Here is a 27,751-nt window from a genome sequence, read left to right as displayed (position 1 = left end):
TCTATCTATCTATCTATCTATCTATCTATCTATCTATCTATCTATCTATCTCTATTTATATACATATAAAAAACAAACCTTGATTTTGCCATTTTATATAAGGGACACCATGTTACCACACCATTGTATCTAATGGTTCTTGACCATCCAACTGCACAAGTATTCTGAAATCCCAAAAATTAAAATCCAAATCCAACATTTGTGGTTCCAAGTATTTCAGATAAGGGAGATTCAACCTTTTGTTGAATGAGGGTTTCAACCTGGAGGAGCAGGGCTACCATGTCCCCCTTCTCCAGGTGATATGTGAATGCTTGCATTTGACTACTACTTGTAGTAGTCCCTCTGCATTAGGATGGATTTAGGTTGGTTTAGGATTCTCCTTTGCATGGAGACATTCTCTGAATGAGGTGGGGATCATGCAATCCTCCAGATGCTGTTGGATTGCAGGTCCCAGCAGCTCCATGGCCACCATAGCCAGTAGTGATTGATGCTAGAAGTTATAGTCCATCAGTATCCAAGAAAATGCCCAGAAAACCCCGTGATTAGGGTCGCCATAAGTTGGAAACAACTTGAAGGTACACAACAACAACAACAACAACAACAACAACAACAAAATGCATTTAAGGGTTATAAATACTCTATGCATGTGCATATATGTATGTGTATATGTTTAGCCTGGAGAAGATAGGGAAATGTTTCTGATTGCTATTTTGAGATATCTGAAAAGCTGTAATCACATGGAAGATGGAAGAAGTCTCCTGGACCTTGGCTTCAGATTGCCAAACTGTAGATTCTGATTTTCGTCCTGATGGTGAAAGGTGTTTGATGGTGGAAGAATCTAGATTGTGGACTCTCAGTCTTTGGAGTTTTGAAAAGAGATTTTGGAGAGCTACCTTTGTAAGACGCTTTTACTGTGAATTTGTGCACTGGCAAAGGGTTGGACTAGATGACCCTTGGGTTCCTTCCAACGCCATGATCCACTGCAAACAACACAATGACGCAGAACCACCAGTTTTTCACAGAGGAGCCCATTTCTTCCTTCTAAGGGACTTTGCCAGCAAGTTGCACACAACCTAACTGTCAAGTTGAACGGGAACAGGATAATTTGCAAAATGTGTTTGCTTATCCAGAATCTATTTGAATCTGAGGCAAAGTAGCTCCCTGGTTTACAGTAAAGGAACTCTGTTGTTCCAATTTTTTTTGCATACAGTCCTTGAACGAAGCTAAATGGTGCAGAGGAACAGGAAAGGCTTGGCCTTACAGTATTTTAAGAGACTCAACCATAACCAAGATATTGGAATACCAAAGTATATTAGCCTCTAGTTTTACAGTGTGGAAGAGTGCACAGCTTTGTGTGTTTGTGGCTGCATCTGCACTACAGAAATGATGCAGTTTCACACCACTTTAACCGCCATGGCTCACTGCTATGGAATCCTGGGATTTGTAGTTTGCTGTGGCACCAGAGCTGTCTGAGAGAGAATAAGAAGTATTGACTCTTATAGAGACACTGCAATAGACAGGCAGGGAATAAAGTATTGTGCGTTGTTTTGGGGTTTTCAAAGTATTCTGTCAGACTGGGCATTTGTGCAGTTGGAAAATCTGTTTTTTATATACACTGTATATAGAAAAGCCTTCTTGCATAAAAGCAAATATATGATAACCATTAGGCAAAATGACCAAAGCAACCAGATGGAGACATATATTTTGCTGGAAGATGGAAAGCACTCCTTTGCTGGAGGTATTTTAAGTCAGCTCTGAGCAGTTCTCTTGCAAAGCTTCACTGAGCAGGAGTGGGGCTGTGGATGATGGGGATTGCAGTCGAACATATCTGGAAGGCACCAGGTTGCAGGGGGGGATCACTGGATTAGTGCAGTCAGGAGCCACAGGGAACACACCAAGGTTAGCAAACGGTGATGTGCCTCATACCCACTGAAGCAAGCCGAAAGGGTTGCAAATAGAAACAGTGAAGAGCTGAGAATGAAACAAAGGCCAGAAATGCATATTTGGCTGTGTGTAAAATTCTTGTCAGAGCTGTGATGGAAATTTTTATCTCTTTCCTTGACAGGGTTTGATTAAAATCCGAGGCGATCGCTGCTGGAGAGATCTGACGTGCATGAACTACCATTATGAGGTGAGCCACCCAGGGAAGCCATCTTCTGCTTTGTCTCTGCCTCGGTTTGTGATTGACAGGCTCATTACTGGCACTTGCTGAACGCCGGATCGATGCAGTGGGCACAGCCACCTGGCAAATGCCATTTACATTTCCCCCTCGCTTTCTCTTCCGCGTGCGCAAGCCGTCTCTTCTTTCTTTCATTTCCACTGGGAGGTGACCCAGTGCATGCATTGACATTGCACAGTTAAAGCAGGCTGCATCCTACAGAAGCCTGGGATATGTCACCATCATCATTATTATTATTATTATGAAATCTGCTTCCCACCCCAAAAAAATTGGGACCCCAAGCTGCTTACAAATTTTACACAATGCAATTAAAAGCATACAACGGTGGGCATTAAAATGGAATTAAACTAGTACAGTGGGCCCTTCCCTTATGGGGGGCATCTGTTCCAGACCCCTCCCCGCAGAAGGGAAACACCACATATGGTGGAGCCCCATTAAAAACAATGGGGCCTGTGCCCGCGGCACACGCACCATTGCTATTTCCTGCGTGGCTTTCAGCGTATGCTGAAAGCTGCGTATGGTGTGCCTGCGTATAGCATGGACACATTGTATAGTATTTATCAATTAAATCATTATAGTATTTAAGATGCATCGCTCCTTCAAAGAAAAAAATGCAATTTAAAATATTTTTTTTAAAAAAATATATGGTTTGGTGAGGATCTTAGCAGTTACCTGTTCAATTGCTCGAATCCTACAGCATCCTGTGTATATGCAGTTTGGCATGGGACTTGGAGTTGCATACTTGATTGCTTTAATCCTACAGCATCCTGGGTTGTGTAGTTTGCTATGGGACTTTTGAGTTACATACTCCAATTGATATAATCCTACAGAGTCTTGCAGTGTGTGGTTTGGTGAGGGAGTGGGAGTTACTTGCTGGATTGCTCTGATCCCGCACTGTCCTTGGACATCAGTATGCAGAGGGATCTTGTTGCACCTTTGAGACTCACCTGAGCAAAAGGGGTTGTAGCATAAGCTTTTGTAGATTTTGTCTGTTTCCTTAGATAGTGTATACCAAGTATACAAAAACTTGTACTATAACGTCATTTACACAAAGGTGCTACAAGAGCCCTTTGTGTACTGATATTTCAGACTAAAACGACTGTGGTCATCTGTCAGGGTTGCTTTCATTGTGAGTTCCTGCATGGCAGAATGGGGTTGGACTGGATGGCCCTTTGGGGTCTCTCCCAATTCTAGGATTCTGTGATTCTATGATTTCCTGGGATAGTGAGAGACTTTGAATTACTTGCTTGATTGCTATAACACTACAGATTGCTGAACACTCCTCCCTTGGAGGTTTTAAAACAAAGAATAGATGCCCAGGTCTTAAAGATGCAGATGCTTCAAGTGCTGCATTTCTGCACAGGCAGAAGCTTTGAGCTGGGATCTTTTCCAACAACTCTTCCAATGATTCTAGAAATATATTTGTTGTTATATGAAATATACATGCTGGCGAAACGTCAAGAATAAACTCTTCTAGAACATGGCCACATAGCCCGAAAAACCCACAAAAAACTATGGATGCCGGCCACGAAAGCCTTTGATTTCATATTTGTTGTTTGTTGGTAACTGCCCTTGAGTTGATCTTGACTCATGGCGACCCTATGGATGAGACATCTCCAATACCCTCTGTCCTCACCTATATATATATATGAAAATTTTCCTTCCACTTTCCCCCATGTCGCATTTTCAGGATGTGTTTTGGAACAAAAACCTGCTGAATAGCGTGGCCAAAACATAAATGAGTGGAAAAGGTTTGGTTTGGTTTGGTTCTAAGTCCAAGCGAGAGGCCAAGCCTCCAAGTAAACTGGGCAAGACACTGATATAGAGGAAACACAAGGCCTTTTTGCAAAACAGGCAGTGGAGGAAGCAGAATCTTTCAGTAGAGTTGGTTGTGTTTTGAGAAACAAATAGTGCAGGAAAAATTCACAGTACATCAGAGGTGGGCAACTGCCCTGCTCTCAACCTTGAATCCGTACAACCAGGGGATCAGCCCCCAAATTATTTGCTGCTCCTAATGGTAGTAGTAATAATAATAGGCCTAAACCCAGTTGCTAGTCCAAAGGAGAATTGACCCGTGGAACGAACGGGATTTGCAGAGTGTTCAGTTACCGTTCAGCAATCAGTTGCATGACTTGGTGAGGCTGGCCGTTGGATTTCGGCCATAATAATAATGCAGTAGCTGACAATTCACATCATCAGGGCTGTGTTAGGATAGAGGCAAGCAGGGCTAGGCAGATTGGGTTATTTTCCGAGGGCAGGGAATGTGATGGTCTGGTGATGATGTAGGATTTGCGTCTTAAACCAGACTTTTGCAAAAGGACTTGGAAGGAGGTGGGGTGGGTTGCAAACGGTGGATTGGTTGCAAAGTATTCCTTCATCCAACATACAGCTGTGCCAAGCTGGAAGGCAAGCGCCTCATTTCGCCTCAAAATGGAACATATATATATATATTTCCCCCCCACAGGAAAACCATGAGCCAAATATTTAATAGTATTTTGTGTGCCTGTGTATAGATGGGCACTGTAATCTAAGAGAATGTTTAATGGTGGGGTTTTTTTAGACATGGCATATTTCTCTGTCTGTAGTCTTATCCTCACTGCAGAAATAATGCAGTTTGACCCCGCATTAACTGTTATGGCTTAATGCTATGGAATTCTGGATTTTGTAGTTTGTAGAGTTGAGATATTCGTCCTTCTCTGACAGAGAGCTGTAATGCCACAACAAACGACACATCCCAAGATTTGATAGCATTGAGCCATGGCAGTTAAAGGGTGTCATACTGCATTATTTCTGCAGTGCAGACGTAGCCCATGTTTCATGTGTGTGTCCAGAAGATCAAAATGATCCCTACATAACTATGGGGCTGCTGAAACATGGATGTCAGCAAACAGCTTTAGATCCCTCTGTATTCCCTCTCTCTATATGTATGTGTCTTCAAGTCACCCATGGACGTATGGCGACCCCATGAATTTCATAGGGTTTGCTTATGCAAGGAATACTCAGAGGTGGCTTTTTGCCAGTTCCTTCCTCTGAAATATAGCCTCCAACACCTGCAATTTGTTGGTGGCTTCCCATCCAAGTACTAACCAGGGCTGATCCTGCATCTGGTTATATAACCAGAGCCATGCGTTCCCAAAATGTGCCCATTCAACCTGTGCTTAAAGACCGCCAAAGATGGGGAATTAACTCCAACCCTGTTCAAATCTCCCCTTTCCTCCCATTATATTTCACTTGTATTTCATATATATATATATATATATGGTAAAACCATAGCTGGAAGAATCCCGCAGGACATGTAACTCTCTGAGCCTGTCCCGGGAGTTTCCTTTGCACCCGTCGGGAAAGAGAACATTTTTCCCTCTCCTGCGCTTGACATCCCGAGGAGCGCATGTCAATCAGAAAGCCTTCATGCATTGGTAATGTGCCAGTTTGTATTTTCAGGGGTAACATGACTCTCCATTCTGGATTCTTTTCCATTTTTTTAAAAAAGGGGGGGATTTGTATTGAGTCTTGAAAAAGCTTCCTGTAAGGCGATCGGATTTCATCTCTCCATTGCTCCTGGACTCTCTCGCAGGAGACCACCCAGAGACCCTCCTCAACTCCCCTGAAACTATCCCCCTCCCTAGTTTTTGTCTACTTACTCTCTTTTTCCTCCTTGATCTCACTTCTAGTCAGGTTAATCCTTCCAGCCATCTAACCAGCTCTCCACGGTGACCTGTTAAGAGGCTTTGAGCCCATTGACTAACATGCTAAACAGGTGTGGAATTGCAAGAACCACATCTTGTCTAGAGCCTCTGTGTCCATTTTGTGACCTTCCCCCCTTCTAAATATTGCATCTGATTTTGGCTTGTCAATGCAAACTCGACTGGGAGAGAACAGTTGGCTCCAGTCTCACCAGACCTTCGTCCGAGTATGCAATGCTAGGTGTCCTCCAGTTCTTACATTCCCACCAGTGATCCATTCCACTTCCAATCTCCGGTCCTGTCTGTATTGGCCAGGTTACTCCAGGGAATCCCTGCTGAGTCTTGGGTAAATCCCACACTCTCAGCTTCAGAGGATGGCCATGGTGAACCTCCACTGAAGAAACTTGCCAAAACCCCTTGTGATAGGTAGGCGTTAGGGTCACCATCAGTCGGAAACAACTTGAAGGCATACAACAACAACAAGAGGGTTTGGAGCTGAATGGCCCAAGCATAAGCAGTTTGCTCCAGACTCAGAGATTGGGCCTTCCATCATTCGGTCTCTCTGACAATAGGTTGGAAGAGGCCAACATCTTGGCACTGAGTCCTTTCCATGTCTGTACATGCCTTCAAGTTGTGACCCCATGAATTTCACAGGGTTTTCTTAGGCAAGGAATCCTCAGAGGTGGTTTTGCCAGTTCCTTCCTCGGATAGGAAATTGGCCCAAATAGGAAGTTGACATCAATTTTGCTCCATAGTGGATGTGCCACCTTCTTGATTTGGTCCTGGCTAAAAGTTTTTTTTTAACCAAAGGGAACCAGTTCAAGGTATTTGGTGGTTGAACTGGTGACAGATGGCACACCAATGTCAATCTGGTTGATTATTATTTTACTTGGATATCTTTTCTTTACCAGACCTAAGGAGACAGAAAAAGAGTGTGAACCGCCACATAGCCTCCTGTGTGAGAAGCTGGGCAAGGTTGTTTGCCCACCACACAGTCTTTCATACTTGGTGTCTGGCTTGCACTCAGAAGGGTGTGTCTACTAAACTGGTTCAACAGTGTACCCATACAGTCGCCCGTTTGACCACACAGTCTGATGCCCGTTGGCTCTTGGTGTGTGATATGATTCCGTTTTCCACTTGCTATGAGTCAGACAAGACCAAACTACCCTGGGATGAGAGATCTTCCTTAAGAAGATGAAGGCTTTATGATGGCTAAAATGGCAGAAAGGTTCATCTGGTCTGAGGTGGCCATGGGCTTGCTAGCAGTCTCCAAGATGTATGGCTGTTTCTGGAGAGGATCCGTGGTTAACCCGACTTTTCTCCAAAGGGATCAAGTTGGGGACAATCCTGAGGTTTCCAGGAAACCCCAAACAGAGTCTGGGCAACCAGCCAAAGGGCGATTGCTACACAGTTGATAGAGACTAACTATTGAGCAAGCCGAGTCATAGAGCAGCTTACAGTTCAGCACTTAAACTGAAGCCTTGAGTCCCAAATAGAGTTCATTCACAAGTGCCAGGTCCAGCAAGAGAGTTCTTCAATGTCCAAATCAGGTAAATGATACCCAGAGTCCACAAACACAATCCAGGTCAGACAGAGTTCAAGATTACAGTGAGGAACCAGGTAGGTCAGATAATCTCCACCGACTTCTGGAGGGCAGGGCTGGGAATTTATAGAGCAGAAGCTCAATGCAGCTGCTGCATAATGGATTGCTGCTTCCTATACATCCTCTGATACCTTCCCAAGCCTTCCCTTTGTTGTCGCCCTTCAGCAAAGGTAGGTAGGTAGGGATAAGTTGCCTTTTGTATCTGAATGGGCAACAGGACTATCTGCTAGAGCTGGTCCTGCACTCTTGTCTGTCTCTGAGATGTGAGGCTCTGGAATTACCTTCTGCTCTGGTTCAGCAGCAGGTCCACCGCTTCCATCTCTGAGTCAGAGTCCGTGGCCATGTTTTGGAAGATATGACACCAAGTGCTAGCAATTATTTTTGCTAGCTGGATCATGTCTAGTGTGGTGGATCTAGATGTCCCCATGCCAAGAGCTTCAGTCTCTGGGTCAAGAGTCCATGTCCAAGTTCTGGAAGTAGGGCATGACACTAAGTTGCATCAGTTCTTTTTGCCATGTGGACAGCTGGATCGTGTCCAGTTTGGTAGATCTAGATGCCCACATGCCAAGAGCTTCAGTCTATGAGTCAAGAGTCCATGTCCAGGTTCATGACACCAAGTGCCTGTAGTTATTTTTGCCATGTGGATAGCTGGATAGTGTCCAGTTTGGTTGATCTACTTGCCCACATGCCAAGACCCGTACCATTCCTTTTACCCTGCTCTGAGCAAAACAGGGGAGGGGGAGGGATCCCCTTCAGAGCTCCCACCACTGCCCCAACCATTATACCACGCTGCCCTAGGACCCATTTATTTGTCACTTTTTGGAAGTCCATGGTATCTGAAGAACTCTCCTCCAACACCACATTTCAAATGAAACTAAGTGTGCGCCTATCTGGATGCAACCTGCCAAGTTTCTTTCTTTCTTTCCCTCCCAAATGCGATATAAAAAAGGGACTCTGTCCTTTTAATTTTTCCTTATAGGATGGAGATTTTCAGGATTCTGGTGGCGCAGTTGGCAACCACAGTGGGAGATACAAGGGGGGAAAGAGAGATACAGTATCTGTTAATTAATGTTCCTCAAAGAGGTCGATCCACGGGAGGGAGGACACGGAGCTGGCAAAGGGGCAGAAGAAGGGTTGTCAGGTGTCGTGATTGGCACATCCATCAAAGAGATGGTAGGTGGCAGAATCGTCTTTTAACATATTGATGGGATGGAGTAGGAGAGAGGAGCTGTGGGTGGCAGAAAATCTGTTTGATTCTTGTGGGAGATATATATATATATATATATATATATATATATATATATATATATATATATATTAAAATATGAACTCATGCTTAACTCTTTTTTTGAAAGCACTTGTTCTTTCTTCTCAATAATAATAATAATAATAATAATAATTTCCTTCGCACTGCCCATAAACAATGTTTTATATTTTGACTGATCTTTCAACGCAGAGTTTTATGTTTTTGGCTAAACGTTTGGAAATTAACTCTTTTTCATGTATGTTTGTTCTCCTTCCTCTCTTGGTGTAATGTCTGCGGCTTTTATCCTCCGCTTGTGCAGATTGTAACTGCTTTTTGCAAATGAGGATGATGATGATGATGATGATGATTTTAAAAAGAAGGCACCGCCAAGGCGGGTGATGTTAAAAGGTTCCACTCGAACGGGTTAAGAGAAGTTTTGTTCCCTTTAGAAGAGTCCTGCGTGCCAACCCAGCTTTTAATCTAGGAGTATAAATCACTTTCCAGTCTTATTATTGGTAAAATCCTCCAGGCTTTGGAAAGGCACAAAAGGAGCCTTTGTCCTTTTATTAATTTAATTTATAGGTTTGAGAAATTTCGAATCGGTGGTTAGCAAAAGCTGATTTGCGCTCTGCTCTGAGCGCGGTTGGTTTGGACGCGCAGCTTGGCCTGCGGAGTCTGATATGGAGTTAGGAAACGTCTGTTGGTTTATTATAAAATGCACATGCTCATACAGCCAGGGATTCCCTAACTTTTTACCAGGGCACGCCAGTGTTACAGTCAGCCCTCCTTATCCATGGATTGTACATCTGCAGATTCAACCATCCACAGCTGGAAAATAGGTTTTGGTGCCAAATGCCAATGCACATTACTGCTATTAGATATAGTTTATTGGTGGTCAGTGATGCAGCAAGTGATCTTCCGCAGAGAAGTATCCCATCCAAACCTTTCACAAATGGCGTTCTGCAAGCCCTTAAAGCCAATGGCAGACCTGGGTACCTAAACAACTACTTCTACCCAGACTACCCCCAGCTGGCAACCTAATTCCCCATTGCTGATCCACCCTGTAAGACAAACTTAGAAATATCCATATGATCTGCTTATCTTGTGCCAAATGTGGAATAGCCAACATTACATCTACATCTTCTTAGGCTGCATCAACACTGTGGAGTTAATGCATTTTGGCACTGCTTTAACTGCCATGGCTCAATGCTATGGAATACCAGAATTTGTAGTTTTGTGGCATATTTAGCCTCCTCTGTTAGCGAGATCTGGTGCCACAACAAACGACACATCCCAGGATTGCGTGTCAGTTAAAGCAGTATCAAAATGCATTACTTCTACAGTGCGGATGTAGCCTGAGCGACTGAAATTAGACCAGAGTGTTTGTGTAGAGAGAAATGGCTGTGGAGAAGAAGAGGCCTTATAGTCCAGGGAAAGGTTGCCCTGTGTGTTGATGTGATTGTTGTTGCTGTTGTTGCTGTTGTGTGCCTTCAAGTCATTTCCAACATATGGTGACCCTAAGCTGAACCTACCATAGAGTTTTCTTGGCATGTTTCTTCAGAGGGGGTTTGCCATTGCCATCCTCTGAGGCTGAGAGAATGTGACTTGCCCAAGGTCACCTGTGGGTTTCCATGGCTCAGTGGGGATTCGAACCCAGATCTCCAGGGTCATAGTCCATTCAAACCACTGCACCATTCTGGCACCATTTATTCGTGTGTGCTACCATTGCCATTTCTCACAAGAGGTCTCCGTCTCTCAGTGCTGCAAACGGAGTTTCTCATCATGCGTGTTGCCTGAAGCGGATTTTTGGAAATCTCCTGCCAGGATTTTGAAGCATTATAGAAGCACACGTCCCTGGGAGACCCTTTTCTTGGGGGCATTTGTGGGCCCTTTTTATCAGGTCGCCTGACACAGGCGTATGGTATCGATTTGATTTACCAGTTCAAGATGTTTCTGCCTCTCTTTCTACGCTTCTTCCCCACCTCCTGAAATTGTATAGGTTGTCTCTTAGGATGTCAGTGGGCCTGGGGGGGATTCAAGGAGATGGTTCAGGAATGTCTTATTATTCCACCAGCATTTCTAAAACATTTCAGCCCATACTGTGCGGACTAAAGGTATGGATCTTGTTGGGTTTGGATGGCTTACACTCTCTTCTATCATAGAACAAAGGATTCCCCCCTCCCCTACACTTCTTCTTATTCTCTTTATGAGACTGTGGAGTAATAGAGTCCCATCAAATACAATGGAATAATAAAATGATGTCCCATATATAAAGTAGCTTGCTTTTTGGGATATATATATACAGTGGGCTCTTGGTTATCTGCTGAGGTTTGGTTCAAAGACCCAAGATCTGTGGATGCTCAAGTCCCATGAAATACAGTGGCATAGTAAAATGGTGTCCCTTATATAAAATGGCAAAACCATGGTTTGCTTTTTGGAAATTATATCTTTTAGAAAGCATTTTCAAGCTATAGATGCTTGGATCTGTGGATAAAAATAATTCATGAATATTCTTTTGAATATTTTCAAGCTGTGGGTGGTTGACTCTGTGGATGAAGAATCTATAGATATGGAAGGCCAGCTGTACAAATGGATCAGCGTTGCTATCCGTATATTTCTGGTTTGCTGCTTCCTTGGGCCTGATGGGTAGGTGGAATATTAATATTTAATAATAAATGGCAAATACTTGGAGAACCTTGTAGACGCCTTGCTTTAATCGGAGCCAAACGGTGCTACTGTTTCTTCAGAGGGCAGCCACCAGGCTTGTTCTGTGATCTGTGGGTGCCCAGTTTGGGTGCCCTTTTGAGCGGAAGCTCTCTTCCTCTTGGGTCTTCTGCTGTTTTCTCTGACGAAATGAAACAGTGCCAGCCCTCGGATCTCTTCTGAGGCAGACGGAAAAGGCACGACTCCAAATAAGCCAGTGTCACAAGATCTTTTTCTGATAATGGAGATGGCCAAATGAATTCGTCACGGCGAGGGGTATGCGCAGCTCTCTTGGTGCCAGAGAAGAAGGCTCCTTTTGTCCAAGGGAGCTGGAGGCAGTTGGCGCAGGAACTGCACATGACTTACCTAAGGGCAAGACGGAAAGGAGAAGAGGAGGACATTTGCCCCCATCCTCCCTGGCTTTCGCACACAGGCCTCTCCCTCCCCTTCGTCTATCTTTGACTGTTGGAAAATTCAAGAAGACACATTTCTTTCTGCCCACATTTGTTATAAGCATTTCCTCCTTGCAAGGGCGTTTCTCTCCATCAGTGTTGGAGGAATAATCAAGTTATGTCCATACTGTTCTTTGGCCTAGTGGACCAAAGCAAGAACACCCCTCCTGAATGCAGAGGTTTTGTGTGTTGTAACTGGAAAGGCTGCCCGTTGTGTCTTTTTATAGGTGACCAAGTGCGCATGCAGAGAAAGTAAGGGAAAAACTTAATGACAGGCATTGCTTGATTCTGTTTATTGTTCCTGTTGATGTTTATTAATGTGGTTTCTGGTTAGTTGGTGGTGCTTGTTTTTATTTGACTGGCATACAAGAAGGTACATTAATATACTGATTAAGGAATTCTTGAACTCCTTCCCACCAGTTTACTGTGCAAAGGCAGATGTCGAATGTCGAGAGCAGGCCTATAAACAACGTTGGCATCAGGATGAAAGATGTGGAGCTGGAACAAGCTACTCACTAATATCAGCCCCAATTAATCGCAAAATTGGAACCTGACGTGTCTGGATAGTTGGCGGTTTCTTTCCTGCATTGAGTCAGAGCACATGATGAACACTTCATGGCAGGTGAAGGGTTCACCGATTTGGAGAGCCTTCCCTCTTGTGATCTGTGGTTGGCAACCAGTGGCAGATCTTGTGCCCATGAGGTGGTGGGTCCATCCTGGGGTTTAATCCAAGCTTTAATCCAAGATGCTGAACCTGTTTTGGAAAAAAGCTTCCACAGTTTGGATTGCTTCCCTAAAGTTTGGGTGCCACATTGGGAGGCTGGGAAATCCTATACACTTGGAGCATAGAAGGATCATCCTTGGAGTGGTGCAGTCAATCCAATTCTAGGCTGCATCAACAGGAGCATAGTGTCCAAAATGAGGGTAGCAATAGTACTACTTCATACTACATTGGTCAGATGTCATCTGGAATCCTGTGTCCAGTTCTGGGCACCACAATTCAGATGAGAGCAACTGATCGGGTAAAAGATCCAGAAACCAAGACCCATGAGGAACGTTTGAAGGAATTTGGTTTGTTTAGCCTGGAGAACAGAAGAGGAAGAAGTGAGAAGATATCCATCTTTACATAACTGAATGGCTGTCAAATGGAAGGTGGGTCAAGGTTGTTTTCTTCTGTTTTGGATCATAGGACCTGAAAAAAATGGTTGCATTGACAAGAAAGGAGATTCCAGCTAAGCATAAGGAAGAACGTCTTGATGGTAAAAGCTGTTCAATAGGGGAATGGACTCCCTTGGATGGTCGTGGACTCTTCTTCTTTTTGAATAGAGGTTGAATGGATGTTAGCAGTGGATTCCTACATCTCAGGGGGTTGGGGAAGGCAGCCCTTGCAATCCCTTCCAACTCAATGATTCTTTGATTCTAATGGTACTTTACTTTTTCTCCTTCTGAAAGTCAGAATCCAAGTGTATAGGAAAAGTTGGCATAGGCCCTTGGCGTTTTAGGCACCCTGAGTTGTATTTGGGACTGAGGTTGATGTGATGTATCCCTCGACCACGCATGGTCACTAGGAAACATGCCTTGTTTTCCAATAGTTTACTTTGGAAGTGACACAACCAACATGTTGAGATTTATATCAAGAACGCTAGAGATATTGGCGTGTTTTGGTCACGATGTTTTAATACTGAATCCCATTGAGCTTCAATGATTGGGGGGGGGGGGTCGCTGTAGCTCCCAGACAAAAATGAAGGGCCTGGGACCCTGCTTTAATTAAATCTGAAGTGCTCATAAATTCCGCTCATTTTTCATTAGCACTCCGTATCAGGAAACCTGGCTTCTGGTATTTGGAATTTAATAAGGCAATCTCCATGGCCTGGATCCAATAACTTCTGGCTGGTTAAATCTATTAATGGGTGAGAAATTACTTAATTTGCCTCTCCTGTTTCGCCTGATGTTAACCAGATTCACAACCTGAGCTGCTCAGGTTGAGACAGTTGCAGCGCGAGGGCTTTGAATGCACTTCCAGTAGTTCTTGGAGAGGTTTTCGCCTCCGACTTGGATACTGGCACGGTCACGGGTATTGTTTTCCAGGGGAACTAGATAAGGAACAGCGCCTGGATTTCTTTTATTTTTATTTTTATTTCCCCCCCTTTTAAGCAGGCTTGGTTTTTTTGCTTTGGAGAAGTTGTCACTTAAATCCATGCTGGAGAAGCTCAGTCTTGCCTCCGGGGCCTGTTTGCAAAGAGGAAGCAGTTTAGAAATAATACACCACTTTTATTTTACATAAGAACTGCTTGGGGTTTCTGGCATCTGTTTTTCATTTAGGGAGAAGGAGAGGGAGAATTCCAAAAGACAAGAGGGCAAACATTTCTGTCCCCCTCCCCTCATTTTCCATGTATCATGTCTTCTTGGATATTTGTTTTAAGAAGCCATGATACAAAAGCCTTTCTTAAGGGCTTCCCTTTCTTTGACATAATATTGCCTTTCATAACCGGAGATACCTGTTATTGTTGTTAATTCATTTCGAGTGCAATGGACAATGGTTCTTGGGACCCCAAAGTGTGGCCCATGAAGTCTTCTCCCCAGACCAATGTGTCAGGAGGCATTACCATTTTTGTGCCATACAGGTTTAATCTCTTATCTGGAATTCCAAAATCTGAAATAATCCAAAAAACAACATAGTTTTCCATGGGTAGCAGAGGTAGTGACACCTTTGCTTTCCGATGGTTCATTGTACACTGACTTTGTCTCGTGCACAAAATTGTTTGGAAATATTGTACAAAATTACCTTCCAGCTATGTGTATAAGGCGTATAAGAAACATAAATGACTTTTGTGTTAAGACTTGGATCCCATCTCCAAGATATCTCATTATGTACGTACAGTTTGCCCTCCTTATCCATGGATTCTTTATCCACGGTTTCAACCATCTGTGGCTGGTATCTTTTGCCTAGGGAAGAGAAGGTCAAGAGGGGGCATGATAGCCATGTTTCAATATTGGAAAGGATGCCATATTGTGGATGGAGTAAACTTATTTTCTGCAGCTCCAGAGACTAGGACATGGAACAATAGATGCAAATGACAGGAAAAGAGATTCCACCTAAACATTAGGAAGAACCTCCTGAGAGTAAGAGTTATTTGGTGGTAGAATATGTGGCTTCAGAGAGTGGTGGAGTCTCCTTTGTAAGTTTTTAAACAGAGGATGGGTGGACATCTGTCAGGATGATTTTGATGGTGTATTTCTGCGTAGCAGAATGGGGGTGGATTGGATAGCCTTTGGGGTCTTTTCCACTTCCTCTATGATACTATAGGTCCCCTGGAAAGAGTCCTTGTGGGATGAGAAATCTGGCGGAAAAAACAGTCAACTTCGTAATACATGAAACCAGTATTTCCGTCTCGGTAAGAGCTTTGACCTCTTGGCGATGAGTCTTGGTATCAACCGGTCAAGTCCTTTCGGCCCAGAAAATAACCACAGGCTCGAGACGTTCTCCAAAGCCTGCCAGGATTGACGAAGCCGTGGTTTCAATTATTTCAAACGGAGGGAGGGCCGAGCGGAGGGGGGGTAGCGCTGGGAGGAGGCCTGTATTTATTGGAAACATCTGGGGCCAACTGGGACTCCTCTTATCAAAGTTTGCCTTAACCGCTTGTGAGTGAAGTGGTGGCATGTTTGGTTTTTGGCGAGGCTATGGGTTACATCTCTCCCACTCTTCTCTGCCCCCTTCATGATGAAATCCAGGGCTTACGGGGCTCTGGTATTGTGACAGTAGCGTTTTCTGCTGATATTCCAGATGCCTAGAAAGACATCCAAGCCAAAAGAAGCTCGACCTCAACTGCTCATTTGGTACCTTGTGGAAAATGAGGATTTCCTCCCATAGTGGTTGGAGTGTTGGACCATGACCCCATGGAATTCAGAATTTGAATCCCAGCTCAGCCGTGTAAACCCACTGGATGCCCTTGGGCAAGTCATGCTCTCTCAACCTCAGTGGATGGCAAGGGCAAACCACCTCTGAAAAAACTTGCCAAGAAAAAACCCTGATAGGTTCGCTTCTTCCCAGAGTTTTCCTTTCAGGATATGTTCAGAGTGGTTTTATCATTGCCTTCCTCTGAGACTGAGAAAGTGTCACTTGCCCAGGGTGACCCAGTGGGTTTCCGTGACCGAGTGGGCATTCGAACCCTGATTCATGCCACTGATATTGAGACTTGGTTTCTCTTTTCTCTTCATTGTAGTGCTCTCTGCAAACTCACTACTGATCATCTGAGCACTTCAAGTCATTGGGAAGAAGATTTTAAAAATCTTCCCCTAAAATGGTCCTTTCACCTTAATAAATGCAAATAGTCATGTGTTGAGTTATTAAAAGGGGGAAGCATGGGTAATATGAGGGTCACCTTTAACCTCCGGCTTCCTCGGACCTCCTGCCTCGCCATTGTTTGTCTCTGGCGTAAACTATTGCTTGGTTCATAAATTAAGAGCGACTCCCTGCTAGTGGCTTAATGCAGCCCAGGTTTCAGGTCCTTCCGTCATGAAGTAGGAAGGGGATCCCAGCTGGGCTTGGTACTTCAGCTGATAGATTTTGCAGAAATGGACAATCTGTCCAGTTTGATTAGAGGAAGTTTCTGTGATTCTGCTGTCCCCCGTGATATTTGCCACATTGTCATCCACGTTTTCCTTTCTTCAGCCTCAAAACTATTATTTACGATTGTTGCTGTTGTGTACCTTCAAGTCATTTCTATCATGAGCTTTTCTTGGAAAGATTTGTTCAGAGCGGGTTTGTTTTTGCAGGCTGAGAGTGTGTGACTTATCCAAAGTCATGACGGGGTTTATGGTGACCCTAAGGCGAGTCTGTCATGGGGTTTTCTTGGCAAGATTTGTTCAGAGCGGGTTTGTCTTTGCAGGCTGAAAGTATGCGACTTGACCTAGTGGATTTCCATGGCCAAGCAGGGATTTGAACCCAGATCTCCAGAGTCATAGTCCAATGCTCAAACCACAACAGCATGTTGGCTCCATTATTATTATTATTATTATTATTATTACTACTACTACTATTACTACTACTACTTATCCTAGGACTTTTCTCCGAGGGTGGGAGACAAAGCGATAATAACAATGAACAAGTACCTACTTTGAGGTCATTAGGGGAGTAGCATGTTTTGTTCACTGGAGAGTTCCAGGCTGAAATGAAGATACCCCAAGACAGTATTTGAATCAGGGACCTCAAAGTTCATATCCCTCCATGAGTTTCCAAACCTTGCGAAACCAAAAGGCCTCCCCATGCGGACACAACAGGGCACCTTCGTCCTCCTTTTAATTGCCTCCTTGCCTCTCCAAAGGTCCTGCCCAAGGGATGCATTAGCTGGCTTTGTTAAAAAAAAATGAGTTTCTTTCTTTCTTTCTTTGCCCTTGGTTTAACTACAAGTGGGACGGTAGCACAGGCGATATTTTTAATAAGGAGCCCTTCAGTGCGAGGAGGTGCGGAAAGTAATTTGTCCGGCTGCCAGACTCCAGAAAGAATGGCCATTTTGTTCTTGGCTTTACCTGCAAACGCCGGGGAAGACGGAGAGGGGCCATGCTCTGTGTTCCCTGGCCCGACATGCTGATTTATTGAAATTGGACCCTGAAAAATGTAACTCTGCTTGGTGCAGCATGACATGAAATTTCTAGGGGAAATATACAATTGGCATGGTGATTACCTTCTCCCCTCCCATCCAGCTGGACCGTCTTCCACATTTTACTGTGCAGAATAAACATTTAAATCAGGCCCAGATTATTCCCGTCTTGGTGTTCCTGTCCTTGGCTGCTCTTGTTCAGCATCTCTCTCCTCTCTGGGACTTCCATCTTTACTGGGTTTTCTGCCTTATCTCCACTTGTGATCCTTAAACTCTAAACCTAAAGGAAGGGCTTGTTTGCTAACCTTATTCTTTACAATCTCACTCTCTTGTGGCTTAGGAAGGTCGGCTTTATAGCTTGGTCAAGTTGCTTGCCTAATTCCCAGCCACAAGAGGGGCAGAAGCAGTACTTAGGATGGAAAAAGGAGGAGAGTAGGGGTGCACCTACACTGTAGAAATAACACAGTTTGACACCACTTTGTGCTGCAGTTCCATCTATGGAATTCTGAGATTTGTGGTTTGACAAAGTCTTTACCATTCTCTAATAAAGAATGCTGGTGCACCACTAAACTGCAAATCCCAGGATTCTGTCGGATGGAGCCATGGCGGTTAAATTGGGGTCAGACTTCATTATTGCATCTAATTTTTGCATCTACACTATAGATGCATCCTTGTTAGCAAAAATGTGATGCGGTCAGCCCCATCTTTGGTGGAACCCCCTTGGCTTCATTGGTCATGGCCCCATCAGCCCCAGTTGCTTAAGAAATACTGGACCGATTGCAGAAAATTACTTTTCATGTAATGTGAGTGATGCTGCCCTTGCTTTTACTCTGGCAATGAGGAAGTTTAGCAATTTTTTTCCTGCCCTGAGAAAGCGTGTAAAAACTGTGCCGTTTTCAAAGCCTGTTCGCAATTCGGGACTTAGTGTGCGCAAAATTCACATGTGGCTGTTTTTGTGCAGAAAACAGGTTTCCTTCTGAGCAGGGAACGTCATTTTCTGTGCCACAATTAACACACGACAGGCAGACGGTTCAAAGGCATAGGAGTGAGCGCTGACTTAAAAGTTGGCCACTACACCCGAGGGCAGAAAGAGAGCATTGTTTATGTATCCCAAAAGAGTTAAACGTTTTGGAGAGAGCTGCTTCTCCGCACCACTCCTCTGAATTTAGTTCAGTTGTTTCCCATTAGAAAGGGGGGCATCCCTGAGCCTTGGAAACATGGGCCAAGTTCCTTTTCCCCCATCCACCCCCCTGTGTTAAATATGTTGCAACCAGCACCGCAGCACAACTGGCACCAGCCTTGACCACAAGTAGCCGTGAAAATAAACATTCTAGGTCTTAACTGACAGGCAGAGAGGCTGGGAGAAATGGGACAGCATGCCGGGAATATTAAATCCTTTGCAAGGAGGGCCGGCCCTTGCAAGGCAAACATCCCTGTACCCTTCTTTTATGACTTTTTTAATTCTACCCTGGCTTGCTAGCCTCAATGAGGCCAGTGTTTGGGACAGGCAGGTTGGGAGGCTGGCGTGCTGGGATGGAAGAAGACCTGGTGCCAGCGGTATGGATAGTTATGTTCGCAATGCAGCCCCTAAGTCTTCTCTTGGGTCAACAGGGAGCTGGGCAGTTTGGCGACGGTGACTTGAGACTGAAAGGAGAAGATTGTCTCCTGGCCTTGCTTCTGGGCTTCCTAGAGGCACCTGGATGGCCACTGTAAGTAACAGGAGCCCAAACTAGGGAGCCTCTTCACTAGAGTTTGAGAAGGTTTCATGCTGGAACTACAAGTTCCAAGTACAGCAGGTGGGCAACTCCTGAAGACCGGGGAACCACATTAGCCATCCAGGAGACTTTGGAGGTCTGCACTACCCCACTGCACCTATTCCTTAATATATGTGTGTGTGTGTGTGTGTGTGTGTGTGTGTATACAGTCGCCCCTCCATATCCACAAACTTGAGATGCACGGAGTTGAAAATCGCATAGGGGCGATCGCCATTAACAGCAATGGGGTGTGTGCTCTGCATGCATGTGCCCCATTCAAGCCTATAGGGCTTGAATATGTGTAGGTCTTGGAACGTGCAGGGGGGGTCTGGAATGGATCTCCCACGAGTCCCAAGGGCCAAGTGTGTGTGTGTTTGTGTGTGCGCGCGCACCTTCTAGGGAACATGGAGGCTATTTTGGGGTGTTCCTGGATCCCCAGAACACACTCTGAGATAACCCCTCCCACATTTTTGGGGGGGGGAAAAGCCATTTTGTTTTGATCTCTAGAGGTTTAGGAAGGCTCCAAACATGGTAGAAATGCCATCCACACCTCTAAAAATCTTTTCTTTTCTTTTTTTTCTTTTTTTGAATTTGAGAGCCTAAACGGGTTTGCAAAAATGGCCTGTGGGCCACATTTTGCCCACTCCCTGGACTCTCTAGCCAGATACATCCATCCAGACCATCAGGTTTAAGGCGGACAATGTATAGAAGGCCCTTGGTATCTTTTGGGGTTTGGTTCCAGGACCCACAGTGGATACCGAAATTGGTGGATGCTCAAGTCCTATTAAATATAATGGCATAGTAAAATGGTGTCCCTTATATAAAATGGAAAATTCAAAGTTTGCTTTTTGGGAATATATATATGTGTATATATTTTTATACATATATTCAAGCCATGGATGGTTGCAACTTTGGATGAAGAATCCATGGCCGCAGAGGGCTGACTGTATATTTCATTAATAAGTTTTTTAACTTCTTGATATGGCCAAAGCTCCACAAATAAGAAACAACTATACAAATTGCACAATGGATAGCAACTCCTTTGAGAAACCTGACTTACAGAAAACCAATTGCTGCAATGGCTTTATCGGCAAGAGAAGGTCTTCGATTTTAAGACAACCTTGTATGAATCTGGACAGACTGCACTTTGGTATGGGCTCCTTTGCCTCTCCCCAGCTGCCCCCGTCCCACCCCCAAACCCAGCATCTTTCATTTGAAAGTTGGTTTTTAAAAACAGAGCAGTGTCCCAGTTGAGGGAATTCGCCGTTGAACAAGGTAGCAAGGGTTTCTTAACGGTACAATTTGTTCTTTGTGAAACACGCTTTATGAAAGCGCCTACTGTTCCCCTGTCACTTTATGGCACTCGAGGGTGAAAATTATCCAGACCCCCAAACGCCCAAATCTAAACACAGCCACGAGCCGTTAGACTTCCCTTAAGTAAACCTCCGTCCCCACCGCCCCGTCCCCCGATTTGGGGGGGGGGGGGCTGGTGATTTTGGCCGGCTCCTCCATGTGTCATATTTATGATGCTACAAAAATCATTCAGACGGAGTCGAGGGCTGCAAAACAGGGTTTTAAATGGGATTGGAGGGGGGGGGGGAGAGATGGCCTGTGAAAGAAGGTGGCCTGTTTCTCCCCCTCCCTATTTTCCCTATAGACTGGTAGCAATGTAATTAAAGCAAAATTTAAGTGTCATTATTTTGTGTAGGTAGGACAGAAGGCAATAAAGTTCCCCATTATTTAGTAATTGGGGTAAGGGCAGGAAGGGAGGCATGTATGTGCCAGCAGAAAATACATGTCCGATGGACCATGTCTCCACAGATGAGATTTCCCGCTTTCTGGGATCTGTAAGAGAGGTCCTTCTCTCAGTCCCACCACCTTCACAGTTACAGTTAGTGGCGACATGAAATAGGGCCTTCTTGGTGGTTGCCCCTAGACTCTGGACCTTCTTCCTTAGGGAGGCTAGAATTGCCTCCTTCCCAGCTGTCCTTCCTATGGTACTAATGCCTATCAATTTTTGAACTGCACATTTTTTCCAACTGCGCATTTTTTTCCAACTGCGCATTTCCCTCCAGTTGAATCCTGGGATCTGTTGTTTGGTGAAGCACCCAAGCTCTCTGACAGAGAAGGCTAAACAGCTCACAAACCTAACATCCCAGAACTGTGTCAAACTACAAATCTTAGGATTCCTTAGGATGAAGCCTCGATACCATTAAGGTGGTATCCAACTTCTGCATTTATGTTGCATCTTTTTATTTTCATCAAGGAAAGGGGCAGTAGTTGATTTTCCAAAGAGATTTGTTTGGATTCCATCAATGGAAATGTTGAATCCACTGTAGGTTTGAAACTGAACTTCAAATGAGCTGTCCAAGGTGTCCAAAACCTAAAATAAGGTCAGGGGCTTCAACAGCAACTTTGAAGTTCCAACTAGAATCAGGAATGGATACAGGGACCACCAGCTGCTGTTGGGCATAGAAGGGCTCCTTGTACCTTGTGGTCATTTTTATCTTTGCCTAAGCTGTGTTCTTCTTGCGCAGCTAAGGATGACCACACTTTCCATGTGCCCCACACCAGCCCCTGACACAGCTTCTGTGGGGAGGAGGAAGGCCTTGCTCCAAACACAAACAGAAGCCTGCCTTACAAATATCACCTATTTATTCTAGGCATTCCTGGGGAAAGCACAGAGCTAAAATTACACCGCTGCGAACCATGGATTCATTCAGGCTATTTATTTGTTCAGGATCCCTGAAAAATATTTTAAGAGTCTGCAGCAGCTCTGGATGGGAGAACAGAGAATCTGCAACCATTGGCATTCCAGGGTCTTTGGTTTTCTGATTTTGGCACCCCATCTTGGTCACCCCCTTTTCATTCCTCTCCCCCCAACATCCCAGATTGCAGGGGTTGCTCTGTCTGTCTTGCAAAATGGAGGGGAGGGGAGGGGAGGGCAGGTCAAGAAATATTGATGTGAGACCATCGGCCATAATGGTTAAAGAGCCTTGGTGCAGGTGGGGATGCTTGGAGATGGATCTGGGCCATTGTCCTGCTTGCAAAAGTTGCTCATCAGATATCAATGGGCATTCTTTTTTTGATGCCACGGCTAAAAGGCAGAGGCTGTGGACGCTGGTGTCTTCCATGGGAATGGGGCAGACCTCCTGCTCTGCTATTCATCCATCTAATCTGACCTTCTTAAACTCGAAACCTGCTCGGCCTCTTAGCTCGAAAAAACCCACACAAAACCACGGATGCCAGCCGTGAAAGCCTGCGACTTCACAAACTTATTCCATCTTTGGTATGACATCTTTTCATATATTCAAACAGGGATATCATATCACCACTTAACCTTTTCTTCTCCAGCCTAAACATACCCGGTTCCTTAACCTTGTAGGACATGGTTTCCATGCATCATTTTAGTTGCCATCAGGAAATTCTTCCTAATGTTTAAGTGGAATCTCTTTTCTTCTAGTTTGAACCCGTTGCTCCGCGTCCTTGTCTCCGGAGCAGCAGAAAACAAGCTTGCTCCTTCGTCCATATGACATCCTTCAAATATTTAAGCAGGGCTATCATGTCACCCCTTAGCCTTCCTTTCTGCAGGCTAAACATACACAGCTCCCTAAGACACTCCTCTTAAAGGTTTCCAAACCGTTCACCATTTTGGTCTGAGTCACGAACAGGATGCCAGGCACTGTTTCGGAAGATGGCAGACGGCGAAGACAGCAAAGCAGGTCAGCTGGGAGTGTACCTGAGATCCCATCATCCTCCAATAAAGTCCCAAGCCCATCTTTGAGGCCTACACACTTATGTGCATGGAAAGATGGACTCTTCTTGCCTGGCTTCGAAATCCAGGCTTTGGGTTGGTAAACAAGGTTGCGGGAATGGGTTAAAAATGAACCGGCAGATTTTTACCCGCACAGAGTCCTGCTTTCTATACAAGTGTGTGTGTATATGTAGTGTACATCTGAAGTTTATTTTGGTCCTTGGGGAAAGTGGCGCGGCAGTGCGTCTCTAGTAAATTGCTGGCATTTTACGGTCGCTCTTGCACCCCAGACCCACAGCCAGTGCCTTGGCTCATTCGTCTGTCTCCGCTTGGGCAGGATCCTTGACTATTCCCATTGATGGCTCTGGGGAGCCCAGCCCTGCGAAAGCTTGCAGGGTAATATTTAAAAATAAATTAAGAAATTAAAGTGAGGAAAGCCTCTCTGGAGACGTAATTATTTGGATGCTTCCTTCCCCGGGAACCGCCTCCTCCCACTCCTCTTTGCAAACAAATAAAAACAGCGGAGATCAGATCTCTTTTTATGTCTGCTTTCATGCAGGAGCCTGGCTGTTTCGGGGGTTTTTGAATTTTATTTTAAATAGCTTTTATTGGACTTCTGTTTGTTTACTGCAAACTTTTCAGAAGCTTGGGGTGGAAAGGGAGGTATATATATAATTCTGGCTACTGTCTAGGAGCAGACAAAGGCCAATGTTGCATTAGCTTAATGGATTAAAGGATGCTGGGTTTATATTTTTAATAGCTTCATTCTGTGAAACTTTAGCTGTTATCTGTTTCAGAGTTTGGTTAAGGCAGCATCCGCACTGCAGAATCAATGCAGTTTCACAGCACTTTAACTGCCATGGGTCAATGCTATGGAATGCTGAGATTTGTAATTTTGTGAGATATTTAGCCTCCCCTGTCAAAGAGCTCTGGTGTCACGACAAATTACGATTCCCAGATTTCCATAGCACTGAGTCATTGGAGTTAAAGTGGTGTCAAACTGGATTATTTCTGCAGTGCAGATGCAGCCTAAGGTACCTTGACTTTCAGACTGAATACCATCATCATCATCATCATCATCCTGTAGATAGACGCTGCAACAGCCACAACAATAACAATGGATATTAATAATTAATAATAATAATATTACAGGTTGAGCTGAGTCTCCCTTATCTGGAAATCTGAAATATTCCCAAAACCAACGCTTTTTTGATGGGTGGCAGAGGTAGGGACATCTTTGCTTTCAGTGTACACAAACTTGCCAAGAAAACCCCAAAATAGGTTCGCCTTAGGGTCTTCATAAGTCGGAAACGACTTGAAGGTCTGCAACAACAACAACAACAACAACAACAACAACAACAAATTGGGAGAATTGTGGACAGACAAGACTCTTAGCAGTTTGGGGTTTATTCCACCTGGAAAATGCACATTGATTTAAAAAAATTGCATAGAAAAGATCTGAGCATCATGCATGGAAAATGTAATTGATTAAATTCCGGGGGGTTTGGTTGTGGGATGTCCAATGTTTTGTAGTTATAGTGATTATTTGTGTGATGTCTAACGATGTTACGTTTATTTGCGCATTTCTTTTTTTTCTCTTTTAATGGAAATTAATAAAAAGCATTGGGGGGGAAAACTGGGCCGAGAGCAACATCCCTTTTCAGAAAAACCCATGTTTTCTGCAAAGACAGTTTTTCAATTTTGGTGCAAAAACCCGAGTGTGGCGTTGGTAGTGCTTTTGCAGAAGAAGTCTCGCATTGCCAATGGCTGTTTTTCCTTACAATGGGGAGGAAGGAAAAATGCCAGATGATTCATTCTAGCCTTCGCGAGGAGGATTCAACATCCCCGAGGTAGAAAACGTCAGCTCCATCTTCTGCCGTTTGGATGTCCAGCCTAACTCAAACCGGTTCCCATCGGGGAGGTAGGATGGCGTCAGCCTTGAAGCAACCTATATGGGGCTTTGACCCCCGGATGTAGGAATCCCCTGACCTCCTGCCCTCTTGGCGCAGGGCTTGGCAAAGCTCTGTGACCCCTTGGCCGGCTTCATCCTGTCCTAGTGTCAGCGGAAGGAAGGATGCTGCGGTCTGGTGTCCCAAGGGAAATCCAAGCCCTAGAAAGCCCCAGTATGATTAATTCCAGCTTTGCAAGTCAGGAATTGCATTAGTTACAGTGTTTTTGTGCAGAGGGAGCCAAGGCAAGTCTTATTACGCGCAATGTAATCTTATTCCCCCCTCGCCCTGTTTGTTTGTATGTGTATGTGCGTTCTGGTTTGTTTTGTTTTATATATATATATATATATATATATATATCCCTTAAAGCTGCAAACCATTTAAAGATGTGTTGCGTCTCCTTCAATTATCGTCGGCCTTTCTGGCCATCTCTGTTTTTGCTGTCAGGGTTGTTGTTGTTATTGTTATTATTATTTCTAAACAAAGCAAAACAAAAACAAAAGGCTGTTAATGAATAGAGGCTGCGCTAAGTATGCTAAGCTGCGTCGCTCTCGACGTGGCTCTTGGAGTCGGGGAGCTTGCAATTGCGCTGATGTTTTCCAGCACCGCGCGGTTCGTGATAAAGGTCTTGACTTTGCGCCAGATGACAGCTCTGGATCATTTAGTCACAGCGGCGCGAGGGAAACACAGCCCGCAACCAGCTCTTGGAGAAGTTCCTGCCTTGGATCGTAACTGAAACGTTCATTGTTCGATAAGCAGGAGATCTTTACTGCTTCCTCAGTGTATGAGTTTAGACCTCAAAGATGCATTGAAGGGAGTAGTGTGGGGAGAAATGGAATATCTTGGAATATATATATCGGATGGGTTGGGGAGAAATGGACATGTTGCATTGAGGGGAATAGAATACAGACATAGCTGTGTTAGTCTGAAAAATCAGTCTGCAAAGGGATCTTGCAGCACTTTTGAAACTTCACAAAATGATAGAGTTGGAAGGGACCCCAAGGGCCATCCAGTCCAACCCCATTCTGCCATGCAGGAACTCACAATCAAAGCACCCCCAACAAATGGCCATAGTCGTTTCAGTCTAAAATATCAGTATGCAAAGGGCTCTTGTAGCACCTTTGTGTAAAAGACATTATAGCACAAGCTTTCATAGACTTGGTGTACAACATCTTAGGAAATAGACCAAATCTACAAAAGCTTATGCCCCAATGTCTTTGGCTCAGATAGTCTCAGAGGTGCTACAAGACTCCTCTGCATACTGATATCCCAGGACAGTACAGGATTAGAGCAATCTAGCAGGTAACTCCAAGTCCCTCACCAAACTACATATTGCAAGATTCTGCCAAGAAATCAGTTGAGTATGTAACTCAAAGTCCTATACTAAAGTGCATTCCCCAGGATGCTGTAGGATTAAAGCAATCGGGTATGTAACGCCAAGTCCCACACCAAACTACATTTAACTGAAAAAGAGAAGTTGGTAGCATGAGCTTTCATTGACTTGAGCCTACTTCTTCAGATGCATGGGTTATGATAGAGTTGCGCTTGAGTTGTGGCTTGTCCTGAACTTCTGCAGCAAGAATCATATCTCCTTTCATTCCCTTGGCTCCCTTGTTTCTAGTTCCCTTCCCAGCTGATGTTTGTTCTGGTTCTTCTTTTCTTCTAGACCCAGCCTGTACCCAACCCTATCGCTTACTACATGCACCGGTCTCCGGTGTGGTTCCACCAGTTTGAGATGCTCTTCAACCACTTCATTGAGCTGGTTGTGCCCTTCTTGCTGTTCTTGGGACGGCGCATGTGCATCGTTCATGGAGTCCTGCAGATTCTCTTCCAGGTGAGGATGAGCATGTTGGCTTCCCAGCCAAGTTTTCTTCCAGAATAAGTATGCGTATATGTATCTGTGGTCTAATCTGCACCACAGAATTAATGCATCTTGACCCTGCTTGAATGACTTCTTTGATCATAATCCTGCAACGTATATCTGCAGGCCATTTTCTGGATTCTCATAGTCCCCCCCTTGCCTCCCATTCCTCTACCTTGCCTTGATGGCTATTTCTTTTTTAATGTGTATATAAAGCTACCTCCGTAATGAAATAGGTTGGCCAGTCTCCCACTTTCTTTATGAGCTGCATGGCTTCGGTGACACCCGAGAGCTGGGCAGTAGCAGCTCTGGGCTTTTATAGGCAAGTACACATGGTATATAAACTAGAGAGCAACGCATGTGTAAATTCGGTTGGTACACCATAAAAATGCTGATTGCATTTTTTGTGAGCCAGGAGCTGTGTTTGCTGAACCCGTCATGAGCCCCCCCTTTCAAACATCCCGTTGTGTCTGGTGGGCCGCCATACGGGATTCATTTATTTGTCTTCCTTGCCTTTCCCATCCTAAGGCCCTTCAGGTTCCAGCTGCCATCCTAACCCAGTTTTTGAAGCCCATTTGATTATGGGGTCAAAGCAAAAGCAACACCTTTCCTTCCTGTAGATTTGAGGTGAAGCATTGCACCCTCTAGGGGATCTGGGGTTGCAATTCTGACATTGTTCTGACATTTTTGGGTGACAGGGCTAGGCCCCCGCACTCTGGACCTTGGTGGGATGCATGTGACCTGTGAACCATTCAGTCCCCATCTTTGTTTTAAGCAGAAATTTATACAGCTGACATCGGGTGTGCATCTGCCCTGCAGAAATAATGGAGTTTTGACACCCCTTTAAGTGCTGTAGCTCCATCCTATGGAATCCTGGGATTTGTAGTTGTGCCAGTCCATTTTACCACCATGGCATAATGGTTTGAGCACTGGACTGAGACACCGGGAGACCAGGGTTCGAATCCTG

General features: G+C 44.6%; 1 protein-coding gene across 4 annotated transcripts in view; it reads left to right on the top strand.

Annotated features, from left to right (window-relative positions):
• Positions 1–27,751, top strand: part of LMF1 (lipase maturation factor 1) — a 92,898-nt gene that overhangs the window by 34,659 nt on the left and 30,488 nt on the right. For 3 of the 4 annotated variants that reach the window (XM_042438530.1, XM_042438533.1, XM_042438532.1), the window contains 2 exons: positions 2,066–2,131; positions 26,590–26,757. In XM_042438530.1, coding sequence (XP_042294464.1) covers positions 2,066–2,131; positions 26,590–26,757 — 234 coding nt within the window. Of the gene's footprint in view, positions 1–2,065; positions 2,132–8,495; positions 8,639–26,589; positions 26,758–27,751 lie in introns of those variants that run through there. The other variant, XM_042438531.1, reaches the window with a different exon arrangement.

Source organism: Sceloporus undulatus, chromosome 8 (assembly GCF_019175285.1).
Source record: "Sceloporus undulatus isolate JIND9_A2432 ecotype Alabama chromosome 8, SceUnd_v1.1, whole genome shotgun sequence".
In the NCBI taxonomy this organism is placed as follows: domain Eukaryota; kingdom Metazoa; phylum Chordata; class Lepidosauria; order Squamata; family Phrynosomatidae; genus Sceloporus; species Sceloporus undulatus.
The sequence above is the reverse complement of the archived record's forward strand: the minus strand, read 5'-3'. Positions and strand labels throughout refer to the sequence as shown.